The sequence below is a fragment of the Podarcis bocagei genome, assembly GCF_964188305.1.
Source record: "Podarcis bocagei genome assembly, chromosome: 18".
Lineage (NCBI taxonomy): Eukaryota > Metazoa > Chordata > Lepidosauria > Squamata > Lacertidae > Podarcis > Podarcis bocagei.
Window position 1 is genome coordinate 3,579,961 of NC_138144.1, and position 25,773 is coordinate 3,605,733.

The 25,773-nt window shown below is 49.6% G+C and overlaps 2 protein-coding genes across 2 annotated transcripts in view; both read right to left on the reverse strand.

Annotated features, from left to right (window-relative positions):
* The window catches only part of BSG (basigin (Ok blood group)), a 37,138-nt gene extending 36,060 nt beyond the window's left edge, over nucleotides 1–1,078 (reverse strand). The window contains exon 1 of the mRNA XM_081178191.1: nucleotides 887–1,078. Within this exon, the coding sequence (XP_081034317.1) occupies nucleotides 887–962 (76 nt within the window). The 5' untranslated portion in view covers nucleotides 963–1,078. The remainder of the gene's footprint in view (nucleotides 1–886) is intronic.
* A 1,603-nt stretch (nucleotides 1,079–2,681) lies between these two features.
* Nucleotides 2,682–23,171, reverse strand: CDC34 (cell division cycle 34, ubiquitin conjugating enzyme). The gene is made up of 5 exons (XM_081178060.1): nucleotides 22,890–23,171; nucleotides 10,341–10,427; nucleotides 8,994–9,091; nucleotides 6,011–6,145; nucleotides 2,682–4,015 (listed from the first exon to the last, which is right to left on the reverse strand). Exons 1-5 carry the CDS (start codon nucleotides 23,064–23,066, stop codon nucleotides 3,805–3,807), a joined length of 708 nt encoding a protein of 235 aa, XP_081034186.1. The 5' UTR covers nucleotides 23,067–23,171; the 3' UTR covers nucleotides 2,682–3,804.
* Nucleotides 23,172–25,773: the final 2,602 nt, after the last annotated feature.

A 25,773-nucleotide genomic window follows, 5' to 3' on the forward strand; every position in this document is an offset into this window, starting at 1 on the left:
AACAAACCACTTTCCCCAGCTAATAATAATAATAATAATAATAATGGGTGCCCCCCCAACCCACCCAGAGAGATAGACTGGGGGGAGGGGGAGAAAGAGGGCACACACCTGACTCCCAAATTGCAAGGGAGGGCCTCAAAAGCGTAATCCCCACCAGCTGAGTCGAATGAGAAAAGCGCCAAGGGGGCTACTCTGAGGAGGGCCGGATTCGGATTACAGCCTCACACACACATGTATGTGTTTCCCACGTGACCCCCATCGGGTTTGCATCCCCTTCCCCCTCATAGAGGCCTAAGCATTACTCGAGAGTAAGACCCCGTCGCCGTCGAGAGTGACTCTACTCTGAGGAGGGCCGGATTCGGATTAGAGCTTCACACACACACGTGTGTGTTTCCCACGTGACCCACATCGGGTTTGCACCCCCTCCCCCTCAGACAGGCCTAAGCGTTACTCGAGAGTAAGGCCCCGTCGCCGTCGAGAGTGACGGCACCCGCCGCCAGCGGGTCTACTCTGAGGAGGGCTGGATTCGAATTACCGCTTAACACACACAGACACGTGTATGTGTTTCTCACGTGACCCCATCGGGTTTGCACCCCCCTCCCCCTCAGACAGGCCTAAGCGTTACTCGAGAGTAAGACCCCGTCGCCGTCGAGAGCGACTCTACTCTGAGGAGGGCCGGATTCGGATTACCGCTTCACACACACACACACGTGTATGCGTTTCTCACGTGACCCCCCCATCGGGTTTGCACCCCCCTCCCCCTCATAGAGGCCCTAAGCGTTCCTCGAGAGTAAGGCCCCTCTGAGGAGAGACCCTTCCCCCGCTCCCCTCAGGCGACGCTCGACGCCTTTCCCCCTCACAAACGCCCCCAGCCCCGCTTCCTCACCTGCCCCGAAGGCGCCCCCGACGGCACACAGCAGCGCGCCCGACGCCAGCACCGCAGCAACCCCCCAGGCGCCCATGGCCGCTTCTCCTCTCTCGGCGGCGCCGCTGCTTCCCGCCCCGCTTTATGCCCTCGGTCTCCTCCTCAGCTCGCCTGAGGGGAGCGAGAGGCCGGCGGGAGTGGGCGGGAGAGAGCGCCGGCCGCAGCCAACCACAACAAGCGCGCGGGGTCTGCGAGGCCGCCGATTGGGCGGAGGGATGCAGGGAGGCCCAATGAGAGCCGCCGGGGTGGAGCCCAGAGCGACGGTTGGAAGGCTCGAGGGGGGGAGGTCGTCGTCGGTTGGCGTTGAAGGACGTGCGCGGCCAGCCAATGAGTGGGAAGGCGGGGCTCGGGGGAGAGGAATCGTTCGCCAAGAGGGACGGCGAGGGGGGCGGGGCGGTTCGATGGACTGGTGCGGCAGCCAATAGGAATAGCCTTGAGGTGAAAGGGGCCGGGCGACTCCTCTCGCCTGAGGAGCGCCGGGGTTGTCACGTACGCAGAGCAAAGGGGAGCAGCAGCTTCGACCAATCGGGGTCCGACTCTCACGGGGTGCCGTCCAATGAGAACGCGAAGTCTCCAAACGGACGCGTGTCCCGACCAATCACAGTCCAAGTTGGCCCGTTGTCTCCGCTCCAGCGCCCGTACGCCTGACGTCACAGTCAACAACAACGGGTGCCGGGGAAGGACAATAGGCTGAAATAGGCGGTGTTCTTACAATTCGGGGCTGCTGCTTGGAAATTTGCTTTTTTTCACCGAAGGTTTTGAAACCCATTAAAAAAATAAAAGTGTGTCGCATTTCCAAATGCAAAATCCCGAGGGAATAAAGGGTGTGTGTGTGTGTGTTTCAATAAAAAATGACCAGAGATCAGCCTGAAAAGGGCTTTAAAATTAGTTTGACCTTTTAATGGACTTGATGGTCTAATAAAGCCTCCATGCCTAGGCGCAGTCTACCTCTGCACGCCAATGACAAAGGGACACTACCACCTCCTAAAGCAGATTCCCTCCCAGTTGCCTGCCCATCCAGATGTTACTGGGATGTGGGTGGCGCTGTGGGTTAAACCACAGAGCCTAGGGCTTGCCGATCAGAAGGTCGGCGGTTCGAATCCCCGCAATGATGGGGTGAGCTCCCGTTGCTCGGTCCCTGCTCCTGCCAACCTAGCAGTTCGAAAGCACGTCAAAGTGCAAGTAGATAAATAGGTACTGCTCCGGCGGGAAGGTAAACGGCGTTTCCGTGCGCTGCTCTGGTTCGCCAGAAGCGGCTTCGTCCTGCTGGCCACATGACCTGGAAGCTGTACGCCGGCTCCCTCGGCCAATGAAGCGAGATGAGCGCTGCAACCCCAGAGTCCCAACGTGGGGTTTGTTGAATGCTCAGAAGAAATCTGATTGGTTCTTACGAACACTCTGTAAAAGTTCTTTTGTGAATAAAACGACCTGGGCCGAGGGGTGGAGAGACGCAGAGATTATTATATGCACCCTTCCCAGAGTCTTGCTGGTTCAAGCCTCTGTGTGTATTCTTATTAATCAGAGTTCAATCCTACCTTTACTTTGTGAACGCCTCAATCCACCCCTGCAGGGCTGTTGTTGAGGATCGAAAGGAGCTCCCCAGGTGAAAATGGGCAGACTAATAAATAAAATAAAAATAAACAGAGATAGACGAGTGGGTGATTGCTCCACCTACAATTGCGCCCCTTCTTTACACCAGAGTAAAAGACACAAAAGCCAGGCTGCGCTGTGGCCACGCTGCCGTCCAACACCACGCTTCCTTTCAAAGTCCATTTTATTAAATAGTTTCAAAAAACTAGGAGGAAAAACAAACTAAAAAAGAAATCGCCCACACCTTGATGCTTAAAAAAAGACCCCCCTGCCCAGCTTTCCCTGATTCCACAAAACCGTCATTTTCAAAATTTCATTTTGCTTTTTTTTTTTGCAGAAGGACTGCTACCCCTTTCCAGAACGTCCCTCTGTAGGTTTTCGAAACTGCACAGCCAACAAGCAAACTCCAAGAAAGGCCGGGTTGGGGGGTGGGGGTGAGCACGCAGGTGGATGGGAAAACATCACCTAGTGGGGGGTGGTAGGAAAGGGGGTGTCAAATGCTACAGGAAGCAGACGGTGTACAAGTGCCACCCAGTGGCGCCAGGTGACACTGCAGGGCCAATCTAAGAGAGGAGACTTTTCCGATCCGGACTTAACGTGGCCGATGAGATTGCAAAAATATTATCCTCGGCCCCCACCCCCCAACCCATGCAACTAGAGAGCCCTTACTAAGAATCCCCTCCCCACAAATTAACATGGCCTAATAAAATAAAATAAACAGGCCCTTCCTCCAAACCCCCACCCACCCTCAATTCTCCGCAAAGGACTTGTCATAAAGTCCTCTCCCCCTCTTTTTTTTGCAGTCTTTCTTAACCGGGAGAAGACGCCGCTGGATGGTGGGGAACGAACACACCACCCCCTCTCCTGTCCCTCCCAGCTTCTCCTTTTCTTAAAAAACAAACAAACTGACGACACACACGCACACAAAAAACCCACGCACAGCATTTTAAGCCAAATTGTAGATTTGCCAACCCTCCCTGCACACAGGCAACCCCCCCCCACCCCACCCCCAATCCCAGCAGAAGCAGTGTCTCCCTTTTGAGGTAGAGTTTTTTCTTTCTTTCTTTCTGTTTCGCGTCTCAGGGCCAGAGAGGGGGTTTTTTTTGCTTTGTTTCCGAGTCTCAGCCGGGTGGCGTCCTGGGTTCAAGTAAAAGTGTCACAGATAGTTTATTGCTACTAACGGGAGCAGCAGCAGCAGGAGGCAGCGGTGGAGGGAAGGGGGGCAGAGAGGGGGCGCGGAGAAAAAGAGGGGGCTGACGAGAGGGGCGGGGAGGGGGAGGTGTCCCTCGTCAAGACTCCTCGTTGCCGGAATCGTCTTCGTCGCCGTAGCAGCTGTTGACCTCGTCGTCCATCTCGTCGTCCTCATAGTAGTCGTCGTAGAAGAGGTCCGAGCCCTCGTCTGGCGCGGGAGTCTTGGTCTTGACACAATACTCCGCCAGCGTCGTCGGGACCTTGACTTGGTCGCGCTCCGCATCCACCTTGGTTCCGAGGACCTGCTTCCTAGTTGGGCGATAAAAGACATTCGTTTGCAACAGGGATTCGGATGGCAAAAGAGCATTAAGGGGGGGATGGCTGCTCGATCTATGGGATGTATCATCACCAAAGCAGTCAAATGCAATGTTTCCTGTTGCCTAGAGTGGACGGGATACGGGTGGCGCTGTGGGTTAAACCACAGAGCCTAGGACTTGCCGATCGGGAGGTCGGCAGTTCGAATCCCTGCAATGGGGTGAGCTACCGTTGCTTGGTTTTCCCAGTAGTGATGTATGGAAGTGAGAGCTGGACCATCAAGAAGGCTGATCGCTGAAGAATGGATGCTTTTGAATTCTGGTGCTGGAGGAGACTCTTGAGAGTCCCATGGACTGCAAGAAGATCCAACCTCTCCATTCTGAAGGAAATCAGCCCTGAGTGCTCACTGGAAGGACAGATCCTGAAGCTGAGGCTCCAAGACTTTGGCCACCTCATGAGAAGAGAAGACCCCCTGGAAAAGACCCTGATGTTGAGAAAGATTGAGGGCACAAGAAGAAGGGGACGACGGAGGACGAGATGGTTGGACAGTGTTCTCGAAGCTACCAGCATGAGTTTGACCAAACTGCGGGAGGGAGTAGTGTGCTCTGGTCCATGGGATCACGAAGAGGCGGACATGACTAAATGACTAAACAGCAACAAGCCGTTGCTCGGTCCCTGCTCCTGCCCACCTAGCAGTTCAAAAGCACGTCAACGTGCAAGTAGATAAATAGGTACCGCTCCGGCGGGAAGGTAAACGGTGTTTCTGTGCACTGCTCTGGTTCGCCAGAAGCGGCTTCGTCCTGCTGGCCACATACCCGGAAGCTGTACGCCGGCTCCCTCGGCCAATAAAGTGAGATGAGCGCCACAACCCCAGAGTCGGCCACGACTGGGCCTAATGGTCAGGGGTCCCTTTATCTTTAGAGTGGACATACAGGGGAATGTTGCTCCAAAGAGGGAGGACTTCCTGCCATACCTGCTCTGGAGCCTCTTCCCCCCGCTGACCAGGCTGGAGCTTGCAGACCGGAATCATTCTGGGCGTTTTTCAGTAGGTAACTGAGAAAACTGGAGCCTGCCCTCACAAGGAGGGTGAGCAGGATAATGAGGGGCCTAGGATGCAGGTGGGAGGCCTCACCATGGCTCTTACAACATAGGAAGAACCATCTGGATGCGGCCAGTGACCCATCTAGTTCAGCTTCCTCCTTTCACAGTGGCCAATCAGATGCCGGTGGCCAGTGTTAGAAACTGAGATATGAAAGCGAGGAGCTCAATAGCACCTTAAACCTAGGTTGTGGGTGCAAGCAAGCAAGCAAGCAAGCAAGCAAGTTTTATTGCGGCCAGAGCCAGTGACACTAAACATCACAAGATCAAACAACAAGAAATCAACAACAACCTCGGGGGGGGGGGGGGGATGAAAAGGTTACACAAGGGAACTTTGCAGTGTGCCATTCAACAGAAGAGATTTACGCTTCCTAATTACTAAAGTGCAAAATTTAGCCACCTCATATGATATTGAGCTTGAGGAATCTTCCAGGAGGTATTTTCGAAGAATTTCGGGGGAGGATTCCAAATAATATTGAAGGGGTATAAATTTGGATAGCAGCGGTAAAATAAGTTGAACTCGTTCTTCACTATAAAATTCGCAAAATAGAAGAATGTGTGTGACAGATTCTACCTTATTAGACATACAAGAGCAGGGACGCGCATGCATTGGGACCCGCGTGAATTTGCCGTACAGCACTGCTGAGGGCATTGTCTCAAAGCGGGCTCTAGAAAATCGTTAGTGATGTTAGTTAAGTAAGGGGCAGCTGCAAAATTAGGCGAAGCTTTTAAACATTTATACGTCTCCGGGAGTAGGGCGCCTTCTTGTTGCAGTTCGCTATCATAAAGTCTCCTAGAGATAATTGCTTTTGCCTTGTTCAAAGTTCCAATAAAAAGATTTTCAGGGTTGTGGGTGTAAGAATAGAATTTCTAGGGGCTTTTCCCACCAACCTGATGATGTCCGTGTATTCCTGATCTTTGCCTTTGCTCTCCTTCCACTTCCTGTACATCACGGAAGCGTCAACGTTGGCCGGAGAGAATGTGTTGGGTTCGTTGAGCAGCGAGATCACACTGAGAAGTATTGTCCTGCGGGTGGGGAGGGGAAGGAAAAGCAAATGACAAGGTGAGGGAGGAAGAGGCAGCAGGAACTCACCGGTGTCGCTGCTGCTGAACGAGTTATAGGAAAGAAGGAGACCTCATTGGCGGATTGCGCCCATCTGATCAGACGCTGTAAGAAGCAGGATGAGGCGGAGCTTTGGCCCAAGTCAGCAGGGCCAGAAATTAGCCCAGCACATTCTGCTACCAGTGTGGGTCCAGTTGCGACGATGTGGAGATTTCTGGAGGCCAGGTTAGCAACCAGTTTAAAAACCTCTGCCTCAGACCATAGTTAATACAGCTGTAGCTTGGTTATCGTATGGGACGCAGGTGGCGCTGTGGGTTAAGCCACAGAGCCTAGGATTTGCTGACCAGAAGGTCGGCGGTTCGAATCCCCGCAACAGGATGAGCTCCTGTTGCTCGGTCTCTGCTCCTGCCAACCTAGCAGTTCGAAAGCACGTCAAAGTGCAAGTAGATAAATAGGTAGCACTCCGGCGGGAAGGTAAACGGCGTTTCCGTGCGCTGCTCTGGTTCGCCAGAAGCGGATTAGTCCTGCTGGCCACATGACCCGGAAGCTGTACGCCGGCTCCTTTGGCCAATAAAGCGAGATGAGCGCTGCAACCCCAGAGTCGGTCAAGACTGGAGCTAATGGTCAGGGGTCCCTTTACCTTTACCTTGGTTATCAAACGGTTTAGTTGCTGAACAAATCGGCTCCCAAGCGCTGCAAACCCAGAAATAAGTGTTCCGGTTTGCGAACGTTTTTTGGAAGCCGAACTTCCGAGTGCAGGAACCTCCTGCAGCCAAGCAGAAGCCGCGCCTCCCGGAACGTATAAAGTTTGATAACCAAGGCACGACTGTACCATTTTCCGTTTCCAGTGGGTGTGCTTCTCCTCCTTGCATGCTGGGACCAGTGAACTGTTGTAAGAGCAAGCTACAGTCAAGCAACGCAGTTGAGATTATAGAACTGTAGCGTTGGAAGGGAACCCAAATGCCATCTAGTCCAACCCCCTGGTGAATAGACATTCCACTGTGGCGATTGTAACCTAGGTTTAAGGCGACACTGGGCACTAGCTTATACCTCCGTGTTTCTAACACTGAACCGGACTCAAAGGTTCCAGTGGAAGCCAGAATCTTTAATTTATAAAGGTTCCAAAATATCTAAACAGAACCCCAGAGTCCTTTAATTTCAGCAAATGTTGGGCGTCGAGGGCATTTTCCAGCCAAGGAATGCACACACCAGATAGTTTACTCTTTATTATTGAAGACAAACAGAGTCGGTTCTATAGGTCCACATAGCTCCACCCCCCCAATCTGGCGTCCGGGCATAATGCAAAATTAGGGACAGCCAATCAGAGCAGCGATACAGTTGACGGGTAGAGGTTCAACAACTCCCAGGACAGAGGAATATGGCCACTGCCTGCAGAAATATCCACCGGATTTCCCTGCCTCCCTGCTAGGCAAGCTTAAAGGTTTTGACCTTTAAAGCCCTTCACGGCCTAGGACCCTCGTACCTACGGGACCGCCTCTCCCGGTATGCCCCACGGAGAGCCTCAAGATCCATAAATAGCAACACCCTAGTGGTCCTGGGCCCTAAGGAAGTTAGATTGGCTTCAACCAGAGCCAGGGCCTTTTCAACACTGGCCCCGGCCTGGTGGAACGCTCTGTCTCTTGAGACCAGGGCCCTGCAGGATCTGATTTCTTTCCGCAGGGCCTGTAAGACAGAGTTGATCCGCCTGGCCTTTGGCTTGGAGCCAATTTGATTCCCTCCCCCTCTTTCCTTTCTCCTCCTGTGATGAGGCTGCATTTTAAAATTTTAATGTTTCAATATTTTAATGTTGTATTTTAATCTTGTTTTTAAGTTGTATTCATTCAACTTGTTTATATTATTGCTTGTTAGCCGCCCTGAGCCCGGCGTTGGCTGGGGAGGGCGGGGTATAAATAATAATAATTATTATTAAATTCAATCACTTAAATCAGTCACCTGCGGATGTGACTGCTTCACTTTGCCCGTGATGGGAGGGCTGGGCAATCTTACGATGTCAGGGGTTCAGGAGCAGAGGCAAGGGCAAGGGAGGAAACAGAGAGCGAGGGGGAGGAGGCAGAAGAAAAGATGAGTGATGACGACGACCCGAGATCTCCGAGTCTTTCCAGTGAATCAGAAGATTCACAGAAAGGAGTGCCAGTGGCCAGAGCAAGGGGGGAGCCTAGGGGGACACCCCAGGAAGAATGGTCCAGAGTGGGCTCAGAGGGGAGCAGTTGGAAATCGGGACCAGCGTCACCAACAGAGAGCAGGGGAGAGGAAGAGCGCCAGAGATCAAGCGCTGGCAGCTCACAACAGGAGGGAGGGCACGAGTCAGGAGTGGCCACACCTCCATCGGGGAGCGAAGAAACGGTCAGACGGAAAGTGGAAGGTTGGGCGCGCGCGCCAAGTTCAAATGCACAGGAAAGTGACGCAGTAGGCAGCCCTGAAAGAGAGCCAGGTCCTAAAGCCCGGCGCAAGGAGACAGGGGGGTCCGGGGGGTCAGCGTCAGAAGAGTCCAGGAAGGAAGAGACCCCGGGGGGCAGAGGGACCCAGAGAAGAACAGTCAGGCGGAAAAGGTGGAGTAAGGCTAGGGTATTAAGTTGGTGCACAAGGGGCGGAGACTCAGACGGAGCTTCGCCGGTCTAACCCTTAAGACGTAGAGTTGCGCGCAGCAGCTTGAGAATGGAAACTGTAACTCAATAAAAGACTTTTACAAGTGACCGCTGGCTAGCGTGATCCTCTGTGAGCTAGGATCTGGAAGCAGCTCTGACATACGACGACAGACTAGGGACAGCATAACTGCTGCTCAGGCCTCACCTCACGTTCTGCGTGGGATTCCATCTTTCCGAAGGCAGCTCTCCACTCTGCGGGTCATCCACCGGAGGGTGTAGAATGGAAATGCAAACGTCCCCGGTCTGAAAGATGGATATACCATTATTTTTCCCATGTACGAGAAGACCCCTATCTTCTTGAACGCCGAATTAAGAAATTGATATTGTTTGCAGAGGTTGTCCAAAGTTAAAAGGGTAAAGGGACCCCTGACCATTAGGTTTTCCAGATAGTTTGGGCTACACAACTCTCCCATCTGGCAAGTAGTAACATCCGGTAAAGGTAAAGGGACCCTGACCATTAGGTGCAGCCGCGAACGATTCTGGGGTTGCGGCGCTCATCTCGCTTCATTGGCCGAGGGAGCCGGCGTACAGCTTCCGGGTCATGTGGCCAGCAGGACTAAGCCGCTTCTGGCGAACCAGAGCAGCGCATGGAAACGCCATTTACCTTCCCACCTGAGCGGTACCTATTTATCTACTTGCACTTTGATGTGCTTTTGAACTGCTAGGTTGGCAGGAGCAGGGACCGAGCAACGGGAGCTCACCCCATCGCGGGAATTCAAATTGTCGTCCATCCGATTGGCAAGTCCTAGGCTCTGTGGTTTAACCCACAGCGCCACCCATGTCCCTTACGTTCAAAGTCAGGGCTGCCATATTTCAAGAGCCTGAGAACCAACCCCTGTTCATCACCATTTGTATACAGTGGTGCCTCTAGCTGTGGAGTTCATGCCGTTTGCACTCCGAATAGTCTGTAACTAGAGCGCCTCTTCCGCACATGTGCGCAGCGCGATCAAGCACGTGTGCAAAAATTGCTTCTGTGCATGCGGCGAACCCGGAAGTAAACACGTATGGGCTTGCTGAGGTCATAACCCGAAAGTCCATAAGGACGGAATGCAACATAATAATAATAATAATAATAATTTATTATTTATACCCCGCCCATCTGGCTGGGTCTCCCCAGCCACTCTGGGAGGCTTGCAACTGAATATTAAAAACAGTACAGCATCAAACATTAAAAACTTCCCTAAAGAGGGCTGCCTTCAGTTGTCTTTTAAAAGTAAAATAGTTGTTTATTGCTTTGACATCTGCTGGGAGGGCGTTCCACAGGGTAGGCGCCACTACCGAGAAGGCCTTCTGCCTGGTTCCCTGTAACCTTACTTCTCGCAATGAGGTATGACTGCATAAGATGACCCCTAAGTTTTGATTGAAAATAAATAAATAAATCGTCTTATATGCGGAAAAATTAGTGTGTCTGTTGGGGGTGGGCAGACGGAGTCTGTTGCCCACATTCCAGGGCATCCCAGCTCGACGCCCATGTCCCAGTGTGCCACCATACCTCGTATATGTTTGGATGCCACATTTTGGTCAGGAAACGGAAGGTGGGTGGTGAATAAGGGTAGTCGATAGGGAATCGGAGACGAGCCTGCGGAGAACAGAGAACGGGAAAGGTGTCAGGGGTTGGGGAAGCAGCAATGAACAAGTAAGTTACAATTGCAACTGGCCTGCCCTGCGCCCAACTGCACCGGTTGCCAATAGGTTTCTGGGCCCAATTCAAAGCGCTGGCACACATTCTACTCATGTAAAAACACCAGTCAGGCCCCACAAATAACCCAGAGGTGCATTTTATATACTGTATTTTTTGCTCCATAAGACTCACTTTCCCCCTCCTAAAAAGTAAGGGGGAATGTGTGTGCGTCTTATGGAGCGAATGCAGGCTGCGCAGCTATCCCAGAAGCCAGAAGAGCAAGAGGGATTGCTGCTTTCGCTGCGCAGCGATCCCTCTTGCTGTTCTGGCTTCTGAGACTCAGAATATTTTTTTTCTTGTTTTCCTCCTCCAAAAACTAGGTGCGTCTTGTGGTGTGGTGCGAAAAATATGTTAAAAGGACACTCTGATTAAAAGACGCTGATTCCCAGGCCGTCTGCACGCCGGATTTAGAAGGCAATTGGGCTGGATTCGGCCCCTGGGCCTTAGTTTGTCTACCCATGCTCTACGCCGTCACAACTGGATCTGCCCCAGTAGCAAAACTAGCCTGGCGAATTTTTAGACGCCGCAACCAAGTGCAAACGAATGTGAAATTCAGCACATAATCGTGTCAAAGCTTTCCAGGTTCTTGCCTGAGAGTCTCCAGGAACAACCCAGTTTTCCCAGAGGAGTAACGCTGCTTGCAAACGTTCCGTGACATCACAGCAACTCAGCCAATGGCTGGGGAAGGCTCCTGGACACGTGGCACCTCCCAGACCCAAGGCCCGCCCCTCCCTCTCATAGGCAGTCCCGTTTGTGTTGTGCGCACAGCTGAGTCACGCACGGCAACCATCGGCCCGGGCACTCCCTGCAGCAACTTCCTCCGAAGCCGCCCCGGCGTTTGGAGGTTTTGAGGCCCGCCCAGGTTGGCCTCGGCCGGGACAGAGCATGCGACCTGCCCGGGCTCGTCGGGAACTCTTTCCCTGCGCCAAACAAGAGCCGCCTCTGGGCAACCAATCTTTTGCTGATTTGCAGAAGGAGACAAGAGAGAGCTCATGCTGGGGGTTCCCCCACTCATGCCATAAAAGCGCTGAGCCGCAGAATGTTGCCAGACACAAATAGGAGAAGTCAAGAGGGCCCGGGAGGCCGTGGTTCAAATCTCCACTCGGCCACAAAGCTCTGGGGCCAATCATGGGCTCCCAGCTCAGCCAACCTCACAGGGTTGTTGTGAGGCTAAAAATCGAGGCGAGCCATGCATAGCTCCTTGGAACATGGGAAGGCAAACTAAGGCCCGGGGGCCGGATCCAGCCCAATTGGCTTCTAAATCCGGCCGCGGATGGACCGGGAATCTGTGTATTTTTACATGAGTAGAATGTGTCCTTTTATTTAAAAGGCACCTCTGGGTTATATAATAATAATAATAATAATAATAATAATAATAATAATAATAATAATAATAATAATAATAATAATAATAATAATACCCTGCGCATCTCTGGGCGGCTTCCAACAAAATATTAAAATACAATAGTCCACCAAACATTTAAAGCTTCCCTAAACAGGGCTGCTTTCAGATGTCTTCTAAAAGTCTGGTAGTTGTTTTTCTCTTTTACATCTAACAGGAGGGCATTCCACAGGGCAGCTGCCACCACCGAGAAGGCCTTAATTCGACCTCCGGAACCAATTAAGTTCTTAACCCGAGGTACCACTGTACATGAAAAAATATGTTAAGTTCTTCCTTTGATCTGTCCTAAATTCCCCAGCATTCAGCTTCACTGAATGTCCACACTTTCTAGTGTTATGGTGAGGAAGAACTTTCTCTTCTGGATTTCCCCAATGTCATGCATCACTTTAGAAACGTCTTTCTCGCTTTTCAAAAGTCCCAAATGCTGCAACCTTTCCCAGAGGGAAGGTATGTTTCGTCATCAGACCTGGAGCATTCCCTCTGGGGGGGGGGGAAGGGAGGCTGACAGAACAGCCTCCATCCGAAAAACCGGTGCCTCTCCCAGAACAAAAGGTGTTATTCTGCTAACCTTCTCCTCTGTTTGATTTTTGTCTGCGTGGCTTTCCCCCGCATTGTTCTGGGCAGGGGGTCATGTGACACAGCAAGCGACCAATGGGATTCCACCTGAACTACAAAGCTGAGTATCTTTTATTTAATCTCATTCCAGCAATGGTGGAACTGCCTTCAAAGTACAGATGGGTGAACCTGCCCACGATGATCATAAGGGTAAAGGTAAAGGGGACCCCTGACCATTAGGTCCAGTCGTGGCCGACTCTGGGGTTGCGGCGCTCATCTCGCTTTACTGGCCGAGGGAGCCGGCGTACAGCTTCCGGGTCATGTGGCCAGCAGGACGAAGCCCCTTCTGGCGAACCAGAGCAGCACACGGAAACGCCGTTTACCTTCCCGCCGGAGTGGTACCTATTTATCTACTTGAACTTTGATGTGCTTTCGAACTGCTAGGTTGGCAGGAGCAGGGACCGAGCAACGGGAGCTCACTCCGTTGTAGGGATTCGACCCGCCGACCTTCTGATTGGCAAGCCAACCTTCTGATAGGCTCTGTGGTTTAACCCACAGCGCTACTTTGCGTCCCTATGTCGTATGGTAGCATGTAAATAACTTTGCTAGGAACTCTTAAACAGAGGATTACGGCATGCGAGGATTCCTGGAAGGAAGCCACGCAAAACTCCAACAGGCTTTCTTCTGAGCTGGCAGGCATAGGACTCATGAAACTCATGTTATAGCTAGTGTTGCTTGATATTATCATCTATGCGACGAAACAAGAGACGTCATCCCCATCTGCTGGTGTCATCTGGTGGCGAGCCCTAGGGCTTGGGTTTTAGGAGATCTGCCAAGATACAAGAACACCCAACTACCTGATCTCAGCCAACGCCCGATCTGACTCAGGCAGGTTTGTCGGGGAAGAGGCAAGAAAGGGCAGATTGGCAGGAACCTCAAAGTTGCAAAACAGGCTCATAAACCGACCCGAAGTAGCTTCCCGGGCCAAAACTGGCTCAGAGGAAGCAGGTCGTTTGTTTATTTCCTGTGGATCCCGATGACCTACTAAACGTACACCCAGGAAGAAGAAAAAACAAGCCTCTGTCCAGTTTTCGGCAAGGGGTGAATTAAAGGTAAAGGGATCCCTGATCATTAGGTCCAGTCGTGACCGACTCTGGGGTTGCGGCACTCATCTCGCTTTACTGGCCGAGGGAGCCGGCGTACAGCTTCTGGGTCATGTGGCCAGCAGGACTAAGCCGCTTCTGGCGAACCAGAGCAGCGCACGGAAACGCCGTTTACCTTCCTTGGTAGGAGTTTTTATGCGAAAGACGTTGATGAGGGAATGGAGAAAATCAGGGTTTTATATGTGGCTTTGCAGATCGTTTCTAAGCAGTGTTTATTAATTCTTGTCTTCTCTTTTTTTTCCTGTAGAAAAGGCCCCTGAGTAAGGCCTTTAGGGGGTGAATCATGCTGGGACACTAACAAAAAGGAATGACTCTTCAGGAACCGTGAAACGGATCTCCATTTTTGGCATTGCCATGGGGTGCTTCCTGTTATATACCTATTATTTAGGTCACCTTGGAAGGCGAGAAAACCAGGCTTTGCAACACATCCTTGAGTACCCAAGGGAGTGCTTATTATTAGAATTTGAAATACTTAGAACAGGAATTCACAGAAACATACTTGGCAGGGATCCATGCCCTGTTTTGGAAGCCCCAAAGTTTGTTTACCTCTATACTGGCACACTTTATAGTTCCTACACTAAATATATTTCCCATCTGGATATTCACTTCACAGCGTGTGGCCATTTACAACACTGTTCATATTTAGACATGTCTATATTTACCTTTACTTTTTTATATTTACCTTTCCCGCCCTGACCTGGCCACAGTGATCCATGCGACGGTCACCTCCAGGCTTGACTACTGTAATTTGCTCTACGCGGGGCTGCCCTTGAAGCTGTCCCAGAAACTCCAGCGGGTGCAGAATGCTGCGGCGAGGCTCCTCACGGGGTCTCTGCCATGGGAGCATATTCACCCAGTGCTTTTCAAGCTGCACTGGCTCCCCGTGGAGTACAGGGTCAGATTTAAGGTGCTGGTTTTGACTTTTAAAGCCCTTCACGGCTTAGGACCCTCGTACCTACGGGGCCACCTCTCCCGGTATGCCCCACGGAGGACCTTAAGTTCCATATATAGCAACACCCTAGAGGTCCCGGGCCCTAAGGAAGTCAGATTAGCCTCAACCAGAGCCAGGGCCTTCTCAACAGTGGCTCCGGCCTGGTGGAACGCTCTGTCTCATGAGACCAGGGCCCTGAGGGATCTGATCTCTTTCCGCAAGGCCTGTAAGACAGAGTTGTTCCGCCTGGCCTTTGGCTCAGAATCAGTTTGATTCCCTCCCCCCTTTCTTTTTCCTTTCTCCTCCAATGAAGAGATTGCTCCCTAATTGTTTAATGTTGTATCTTAATCTTTTAAATTGTATTTTAATCAACTTGTTTTTATTATTGGTTGTTAGCCGCCCTGAGCCCGGTCTTGGCTGGGGAGGGCGGGGAAAAAATAAATTATTATTATTATTACTACTACTACTACTACTGTTTACCATTCTACTTATATATTTCAATGGGCCTTCAATACTGGTTAAGCAACTAACTCTGCTTCCCTGAGGTTGCTGCCTCTATTGTCCGCTTTCCCCCTTTTCCATTCTGTGTATCAGGTTTTAAATTAACCGTTTTTACAGTTTTAAAGAAAAAATAAAAGGTTGGTGCTTTTACTGCGAAATCGCTTTGAGGTGGTTCGTGAGAAGTTGCTCGCGAACGGAACAAAATAAATGAAATAAAACCGATTCTGCTCATTTGTTGTTTTTAAATGGCGAGGGTTAATGTTTGTTTATTTTTAATGAGTATTTTCGTACACTGCCTGGAAGGCTCACAGGGGTGGGAAAACAGCCTAGATGTTTTGATCATGTGCATAAAATATATCTCCTATTTATGCAATCAAATCTGTACTCACGTGCTTCCTGTTTGGATTATTTACGTGCCTATTCATTTATGGGGATAACCGCCACTCCTGTTTAGCTACGCCAACACCTAGTTCCGTGTCCCAGGAAGAAGCTCGTTTCTGAATGTCGCTTGCTGGGAAAGGAGATTCCGTCTAAACACCAGGAAAAAATTGCCGTATTTTTCGCCCTATAGGGTGCACTGGCCCATAGGGCGCACCTCGGGTTTTTTTTGGGGGGGGGAAATGAATTTTAAAAAAATTATTCCCCCCCCCCCGCCACAGGGCTGGGGTAGCCCGAGCTTCCCCCGACCCCAGCCCCCAGAACAGGCTGCTATCCGCAAGCCTTGCGAGCCTCGGAGGGCGCCCCGTGCTTCGGGCTGCAGCCTGCAAGCCTTGCGATCCGGGCGGCAACTCCCGCCGGGCTTGCAAGGCTTGCGACTAGCTTCCTGAAGCCTGGAGAGTGAGAGGGGTCGGTGCGCACCGACTCCTCTCCCTCTCCAGGCTTCAGCGAAAGCCTGCATTCGCCCCATAGGACGCACACACATTTCCCCTTCATTTTTGGAGGGGGAAAAGTACACCCTATAGGGCGAAAAATACAGTACCTGGTGGTAAAAGTTGGACTCTCCTTCATTGGGAGTTTTTAAAGCAGATTCCCGCATTGCAGAGGGGTCAGACTAGATGATCCGCAGGGTCCCTTCTAACTATATGAATCACAAGTGGGGAGAGTTACAGATAGGTAGCCGTGTTGGTCTGCCATAGTCAAAATAAAAAAAAACCAGTAGGAGAACACTTCAATCTCCCAGGACATTCTATACAAGATCTCAAAGTAGCTGTTTTACTACAAAGGAATTTCAGAAATAGACTGGAAAAAGAAGCTGCTGAATTGCAACTCATTACCAAACTTAAAACCATGGAGAGACCTGGTCTGAACAAAGACATTGGATTCTTATCTCATTATACATGACTAAGCCATTTCTCACCTTCTCACCCCTTGCCTTTTCCTGTAAGACCTATTGCAGTCGTTAAGAGTCGTCAACAGGCTCATCTCAGCTATCTGCCAATCTCCCATTCCCACCACCCTTCTGAACAATACCCCCCCCCACCTTCTCACTATATAGAAGGATCTGGCAACTTCTGTTTCAGTGTATCTGAAGAAGTGTGCATGCACACGAAAGCTCATACCAAGAACTAACTTAGTTGGTCTTTAAGGTGCTACTGGAAGGAATTTTTTTTATTTTGACAAGTGGGGAGAGTTAATGTTGCACTCAGGTCCTACTTGGGGGCATCTGGGCGGCCAATATGAGGACAGGAAGCTGGACTAAAAAGGGCCAATTTTCTGATGCTGGAAGCCTCTTCTTATAAACTTTGTTTTTACTTCTACGTACCTATGGAGCCATCCAGGATGTGTTGACTCAGAAGTCAGCCTACTGTATTCACCAGGGCAGCCTTCCAGGAAAGCAAGCAGAGGACTGCAACCTTAGCACTTAAGATGTTTTAAAATTAACCTCTGTCAACATTGGGCACTGATGTGGAACACTGGGTTTTCTCAAGTTCAAGATTTTGCTACTAACTCGTCCGGCCCTATGGGACACGGGAGGCGCTGTGGGTTGGACCACAGAGCCTAGGGCTTGCCGATCAGAAGGTCGGCGGTTCGAATCCCCGCAGTGACGGGGTGAGCTCCCGTTGCTCGGTCCCTGCTCCTGCCAACCTTGCAGTTTGAAAGCACATCAAAGTGCAAGTAGATAAATAGGTACCACTCTGGAGGGAAGGTAAACGGCATTTCCGTGCGCTGCTCTGGTTCGCCAGAAGCGGCTTAGTCCTTCTGGCCACATAACCCGGAAGCTGTACGCCGGCTCCCTCAGCCAATAAAGCGAGATGAGTGCCGCAACCCCAGAGTCGTCTGCAACTGGACCTAATGGTCAGGGGTAGGCCCTGTGCAGCTAACGACCAGGTTACTTGAGAAAAAACACTATTAAGTGAAAACAGCAGCCCTACTGAGATATGAGAGGAGCCCATTATCTGAGCTCTGTCTCGCAAGAAGTGGCGCACGCTCTGGTTATCTCCCGCTTGGACTACTGCAATGAACTCTACGTGGAGCTACCTTTGAAGGTGACCCGGAAACTGCAACTAATCCAGAATGCGGCAGCTGGACCAGTGACTGTGAGCGACCGCCGGGACCATATAACACCAGCCCTAAAAGATCTATGTTGGTTCCCAGTCTGTTTCTGAGTGCAATTCAAAGTGCTGGGGCAAACCTTTAATGTCCTAAACGGCCTCGATCCTGTAGTCTCCACCCCCACAATAAAATATTTGCAGGGGACGGGCCCCCACAAAATTGATGGTTTCCCATTCAAATAGTTTGTGTGCGCACCGTGTCATGTGATTGATTATGCAGGGCGGAGATTACCTGGGGCCCCGCAATTTTTTATTCAAGTTAGCACCCCTGACTCCCATTGTTCTGCGTGGATCCAGGGTTTGAAATTAACATGGGGCCAGGCGCATTTTGCACCTAAATATTCTCCGTTTGTGAGCACCTCCAAAAATCTGGGCGCCATTTTTTTTCCCCTGGCTAATGCTCAAGGATTGCTGAAATGTATGTGCTTTGAAGCCTTGAAGTATATGTTAAGAAGCTAGAATTTTGCTGGTCAAAAATTGGAAATTACAAGAAGTACCAACAGTGGAAGAATGGCAGATGAAGATGATGGACTTTTTGGAGATAGCCAACCTGACCGGAAGAGTCCGCGACCAGGAGGAGGAGGAGGAGTATCAAGAGGAATGGAAGAAATTTAAAGACTATTGAATTAAATAGGTTAAGATAACTTAAATAGAAATACTTTTGAGTAACAGATTGGCCTAAGAATTAAATATGTGAAATGGTATAATACCATGGATAGAGGTCAAAATGAAAAGAAAGAAGTTAAGTGAACAAGTAAATTTTATATGAAAATAGTGCTCGAAAACTGCTACAATGAGTTATATGGAAACTCAGCCAGGGGGATTTGAGGAAGTCACACAACAATGATAACAAAAATGGGATTATAATAGTTAAGATAAATGTTTTTCTGTTTTTTATATATATTGTAATGTTTTTTCTTTTTTCTTTGTCTGTTGTTACATTTGTTATAATATTGGAAAATCAATTAAAAAAATGGGGGGGGGGTGTTGCTGACCTCCCCACCCCTGTCCCAAATGGTGACTAGATATTCTGTTTTGGCGTTCAAAATCCAGGTCCTAGGAGCCATTTGGCTCTTAGTTTTTCTATCCCAGTTTCTAAGACTGCTTGGACACTGAGGTCCACACCCCAGGGTCTTCTGGCGGTTCCCACACTGCGAGGTTGCGGGGAACCAGGCGGAGGGCCTTCTCAGTGGTGGCGCCAGCCCTATGGAATGCCCTTCCATCAGATGTCAAACAGATAAGCAACTATACAACATTTAGAAGGTATCTGAAAGCAGCCCTGGATAGGGACGTTTTTAACGTTTGCTGTTTTATTATGTTTTTAAATTGTGTTGAAGCTGCCCAGGCAGATGAGTCAAGGCGGGTGGGTAAATAATTATTACTACCTGCACTTTCCGGAAACAATTAAATACCTTTTTGTTTTGGCAGGCTTTTCCGGCTGGGTGAAAAGGCCTCTGACTTAGGTGCCCTTTTGTGTAGTTTTCAAACCTGTGGCTACTGGCTGTTGTTGTTTTTTGTTTACTGTTTTTAAAGCTATTTTTAGTTGTCTTTATGGCATGCCTGCGAATCGCCTTGACGCGCATGTGAAAGCAAATTTGTAAATAACAGCAATAAAATACACTTGCAGTGCAATGTCATGCATACCTACTCGGAAATAAGACTTATCAAGCATTTCCGTTTAGTGTACACACATTAGAATGATTTGCATATATTTATAAGGTTGTAGCTGGAGGCGTGGGAATCATATGCAGAGTCGACCCAGTAAAATGATGCTAACCCTGAATTAAGTTCATCATGACTTAACCTGATTTCAGTGAGTATCCGCCAAGGTGGATTCAGCCAGATACAGGCTCACTGAAATTAATCGACCTAAATTAGCCTTGTTCGTTAATTTCAATAGCTTTGACTAATGTTGGATACAACCCACAGTTAGTGTTATATGTAGAGTCACGCTCTCGAGTAAGTTCATCACAGCTAACTGGAGACCATTCGTTTCAGCAGGTCTACTCTTGAGAATGACCTGGCCCTATTCATTAAGTTTAATGGTTCTACTCAACAGTATGACTATACCCTTAAAATTGCTGTCCTATTAAGTCCTACCCCAAGCGGACCCAATTAACTTCGGCCAATTATTTTCAGATGGTCCCCTCCAAGTGTAGTCTCGTTGAACAAAACCCTAAGTTTAGAATTTATTCAGAGCTCCACTTGTAGATTTTAATAAGGAAAGGTTACAACATCCGATTTATTTACTTTTCAAGTTTAGAAAGGAGGTGAGCAAGATGAGAGATGACTCAAGATTGTAAAAAAATTTGCATGGAATGGAGGAAGTAGGCAGATATTTTTTCCCCTCCTCCTAATGCTAGAACTCCAACGAAACTGAACAGTTGGAAGATTCAGGACAGACAAAAAGTAATAATAATAATAATAATAATAATAATAATAATAATAATAATAATAATAATTTATTTGTACCCCGCCCATCTGGCTGGGCCTCCCCAGCCACTCTGGGCGGCTTCCAACAAAGATTAAAAATACATTAAAATGTCGCACATTAAAAACTTCCCTGAACAGGGCAACAGATATAGTTGCCCACATTTTGGCTTCATTTATAAAGTAAGGATCAAAAGGATAGTATAAAATTGTTAACAGCAGCAATGGAAAGCTCATCAGTCATGAATACAGTCATGTTCAGATCTTATCTGCAATATTCGGATCTTCAAAAATCTGTACACTTACATCAAGCCAAACCTTTATTATGAAAACATAAACTCAGGAGGGTATAAATTTTATCTTTCTTGCATAAGTCCATCCTAGGTTTCTGGCAGTAGGCAAGGAGGGGAAAAAACATTTTAGAACTCCTACTTACTTATAAAGGTAAAGGGACCCCTGACCATTAGGTCCAGTTGTGACCGACTCTGGGGTTGCGGCGCTCATCTTGCTTTATTGGCCGAGGGAACTGGCGTACAGCTTCCGGGTCATGTGGCCAGCAGGACTAAGCCGCTTCTGGCGAAACAGAGCAGCGCACGGAAACACCGTTTACCTTCCTGCCTGAGCGGTACCTATTTATCTACTTGCGCTTTGACGTGCTTTCGAACTGCGAGGTTGGCAGGAGCTGGGATCGAACAATGGGAGCTCACCCCGTCGCGGGGATTCGAACCGCCAACCTTCTGATCGGCAAGTCCTAGGCTCTGTGGTTTAACCCACAGCGCCACCCGTGTCCCCTCCTACTTACTTATAAGTAGGACTTATTCACCCACCAGAGAGTAAACCCATGGAACTCGCTCCTGCAGAAGACAGTGGTGGCCGCAGACTTGGAGGGTTTTAAAAGAGGACTGGACAAATTCATAGAGGAATTACAATGCCTCATGGCTATGCTCTACTTCTGCAGTTGAGGCAGTATGGTTCTGAACGCCGGGTGTTGGGAACTGCAAGTGTTGCTGTTGCGTTTGTGGTTTTCCCAAAACGGGCTCATTGTAAAAACAGGATGCTTAAATTAGATGGGACATTAGCTCTGCTAACTCACGCCATTCTTCTGTTGCTCATAATTTTGATTTCCATGGCACTCCGCTCTGAACACGACTAACACTGGATACAACTCTTAGGTTAATAATAATTTAAAGACCATTGCTTAGTATAATGTAGCTTGGATACCGCCTTAAGCGATTTACTACCTTCGTTTTAAATGGAGGAGGGGAGAGAAAGGAAAGGAAGTTTATTCTCTTGTTACAAGGACGGAAATGATTCCCCTCTTGCCCCTGTTTCAAGGCAAAGGGTCGTATCACTCCGGGTCCTACTTCAGAGTAGAGGCAAATCACGGGAATGGGGGTGGATCCTGAAAACACACACCTCAGCGTAAAGAGGGGTGTCATGTGTCCAGAAACTTGTCTAAACTCCAGCAAAGTCCATTAACCACAATGGCTCCACTCTGGGTACATATTGTCTTACTCCAAAGCAGGCCCACTGAAGTCAGTGGACCCAAGTCACCCTTGTTGTTTAATTTCAAGGGGTCTTGAGTAGAACGAACACTGGGTGGGACTTCTCCGTCACAGCAGACTAGCTGCAGTCCATGGGCCCCAAGGCAACCACGTCCTTTTACCTTCAATGGGTCTCCTCTGGTGTAGGACTAACACTGGCTAAAACCCGCCCCGCTTTAGGGCAGACTCAGTTGAGGACAGTGGTCCCAATTTAGCCACAACTGCAATGGGAACATGAAGGCAAAACCTAATACTCCAGAGTAGTCCACCAAGTCATGCCCATTTATTACTTTGGAGTAGGGTTACAAATCATCCTGCTCCAGAGTGGAACCACTGAAGTCAAGGCACACATGCCGGCCATATCCTTTTCCCTTCAGTGGGTCTCCTCTGGAGTAACACTCACCCTGCTTTAGAGCAGAAACTCTTGGAAGCCAAAGGACCCAAATCAGCCATGTCCTTTTAGTTTAAAGTGGGTTTCCTCTACAGCAGGATTAACACTCGCCCTGCTTTAGAGTAGACCCACTTCAAAGCCAAAGGACCTGAATCAGTCACATCCTTCTACTTTAAAGTGGCTTTCTTCTAGAGTAGGACTAACACCCTGCTTCAAAGTAGACACACTTTGAAGCCAAAGGACCCAAATCAGCCACTTCCTTCTACTTTAAGTGGGTCTCCTCTGGAGTAAAACTCGCCCTGCTTCAGCATAGACCCTCTTGGAAGCCAAAGGACCCAAATCAGCCATTTCCTTTTACTTTAAAGTGGGTTTCCTCTAGAGCAGGATTAACACTCGCCCTGCTTTAGAGTAGACACACTTTGAAGCCAAAGGACCCAAATCCGCCATATCTTTTTCCTTTCAGTGGGTCTCCTCTGGAGTAAAACTCGCCCTGCCTCAAAGTAGACCCTCTTGGAGGCCAAAGGACCCAAACCAGCCACTTCCTTCTACTTTAAGTGGGTCTCCTCTGGAGTAAAACTCGCCCTGCCTCAAAGCAGACCCTCTTGGAGGCCAAAGGACCCAAACCAGCCATATCTTTTTCTTTTCAGTGGGTCTCCTCTGGAGTAAAACTCGCCCTGCCTCAAAGCAGACCCTCTTGGAGGCCAAAGGACCCAAACCAGCCACTTCCTTCTACTTTCAGTGGGTCTCCTCTGGAGTAAAACTCGCCCTGCTTCACAGTAGACCCTCTTGGAGGCCAAAGGACCCAAACCAGCCACTTCCTTCTACTTTAAAGCGGGTCTCCTCTGGAGTAGGGCCCAACCCGACCCCCAGCCACCCCCCCCGCCGTCTCACCTTGAAGTAGCCCCCCTCGTAGTGGGTGTTGGGGGGCCCGAAGATGGCCACCTCCCAGTTGTAGAGGTCCCCCTCGTCCACCAGGCTGACGCGGAAACCCTCCACGGGCTCCTCCTGGAGCCCCTTCAGCTCCAGCAGCAGCGCCTTCTGCGAGCTGGGCACGGACGGCCGCGCCATGGTCGGAGGGAACGGGTAGGCCTCGGGTGAAGCCGGGGGCTCGCGTGAGCGGCGAGGCCGGGGGAGAGGAGGAGCGTGGCGGGGAGGGGAGGGGGGGAAAGGGCGGCGGGCGGAGGGAAGGCGCGCGCGGAGGGAGAAGGCCGCTGCGGACCCGAAAGAGCGCCGCGGAGGGGCTCGAGCCACTGGAACGGCGTCGGCGACGACAACAACAGAGAGCGCGCGCGCGGGGCCGCTTGGGAGGCGTAGTTCCTCCCCTGGAGGCGGCGGCGGCGACACGCCCTCGTCTCCGCCCATCACGCGCGGCGACCAATGAGCGGCGTCTCTGGAGGCGGGGAGAGGGCGGGACCGGAGGGTGAGGACTGCATTTCCCAGGAGGCTTTGCGAGGAGCGCCTTCCGCATGTATTGAACACACAAACAAATAAGCAGGGAAGTGTCTTGTGAATTTCTCTCTTATCTGTGTATTTAATTACCTACATATTTTCAATGGCTGTTTTAAATCTGTTTTGTTTTTACTGGCGATTTCAATGCTTTTTGTAAACTGCTCTTGAGGGGTTTTTTTTGCCTTTTTGGAATCAAGAGGTATATAAATTGCATGAAATGGAATTATTATTATTATTATTATTATTATTATTATTATTATTATTATTATTATTATTATTATTTTATCATCATCATCATTATTTCTTTTTCTAACCCGCCTTTTCCCCGGACTAGGCATCAAAGGCAGCTTACAAAAATTATGAAAGCCCAGATAAACTACAGTCTTTTTTGCAATCAAGTAGTATATCAATAGTATGAAATGAATTATTATTTCGTCTAATCCACCTCTTCCCCAGACTGGGGCTCAAAGGTGGCTTACAAAAATAAGAAAGTCCAGCTAACTACAGAAAGCTTATATATGTATGTATGTATATATATATATATATATGAGACAACTACAGAAAGCTTGTGTGTGTCCTTTTTAGTATTATCTTTTTATTCTCATTTTAACGATTTCTATGGTGTTTTAACACTGTTATTGTTTAATTAAAAAGTAATTATATATATATATATTCAACAATTTTAATTACTATTTCATTAAACCCCTTCATGGATCACTGCCTTGTCGTGGCGAAGGGGCTTGAATAGCTCAGAGAAGCTATGAGCTATGCCGTGCAGGGCCACCTAAGATGGACAGGTCATAGCTAAGAGTTCAGACTAAATGTGATCCACCTGGAGAAGGAACTGGCAAACCACTCCAGTATTTTGCCAAGAAAACTCCATGGACATAAAAAAAGGAGACGCTTTGAGTAGAAAGTGAGAGTTTCCAAGGCATGCTCTGGTTCATGGGGTCACAGAGAGTAGAACACGACTAAGATGACTAAACAACAACAACATTTAATTAAACAGTAACAGTATTAAAACACCATGGAAATCTGTTAAAATGAAGATAATAAAAAGAGCACAGTCTTGGGGCTCACTGCAGTGAATGCATAGCTTCTAGGAGTTTATGGGTTGCGCAGCTGAGCACAAGGTTGTGGGGAATGAGTTGCAGATAATTTCTCCAAAGATTTCAGTGATCTTACCAGGATAAAAGGCATCTGGCTGACCTTAAAGGTATTTTTTTGTCTATACCAGAGCTTTCCAAACAGTGTGTCGCGACATGTTAGTGTGTCGGCTGCAGTGTGTAGTAGGTGTGTCACACGAGCGCTCCTCCCGGGGCTGGAAAGGCGTTAGTTTAACCTCTGGAAGTTCCTGCAGCCAATGGGAAGCTGCGCACGCCTCCTCCGCGCCAAAAGGAGCGCCGGAAATAGAGTTTGCGCATGCGTGCCTGTGCACTCCGGCCCACCGCGGCGTCTGCAGGACCGTGAACCGGCCGACCCCTGCTCAACAATTACCTTTGCTTATCCCAGCTATGCAAAAGTCACGAGGTTTCTGCAGAGGCACAATGACATTCCCTCATCAGGCAAGCGAGTGACATTCTCTCAGTTCAAAGATACAGTGGTACCTCGGGTTACATACGCTTCAGGTTACATATGCTTCAGGTTACAGACTCCGCTAACCCAGAAATAGTGCTTCAGGTTAAGAACTTTGCTTCAGGATGAGAACAGAAATCGTGCTCTGGCGGCGTGGCAGCAGCAGGAGGCCCCATTAGCTAAAGTGGTGCTTCAGGTTAAGAACAGTTTTAGGTTAAGAACGGACCTCCGGAACGAATTACCGCATTTTTTGCCCCATAGGGCGCACCTAGTTTTTTGGGGGGGACCCCAGAACAGGCAGCTCCCCGCAAGCTGTGGGAGCCCGGTGTGACTTCGTGCCGGGCTCCCGAGGGTTGCGGAGAGCTGCCCGAAGCCTGGGGCGCTCTCCGCTGTGCTCCCCAGGTTTCGGGCTCCAGGCTGCTGTCTGCAAGCCTTGGGAGCCCGGCGGGAACTCCCGTGGGCTCCCAAGGCTTGCGGATAGCTTCCTGAAGCCAGGAGAGCGAGAGGGGTCGGTGCGCACCGATCCCTCTCGCTCTCCAGGCTTCAGCGAAAGCCTGCATTTGCCCCATAGGACGCACACACATTTCCCCTTCATTTTTGGAGGGGAAAAAGTGCATCCTATAGGGCGAAAAATACGGTAAGTACTTAACCCGAGGTACCACTGTACATCCGAGTCAGGCAAAGAGTGTGTGGAGATGTACCCTGGAAACAGGCCTGAGCACCAGGCAGGTGCCGAAAAGAGTGAAGTGAA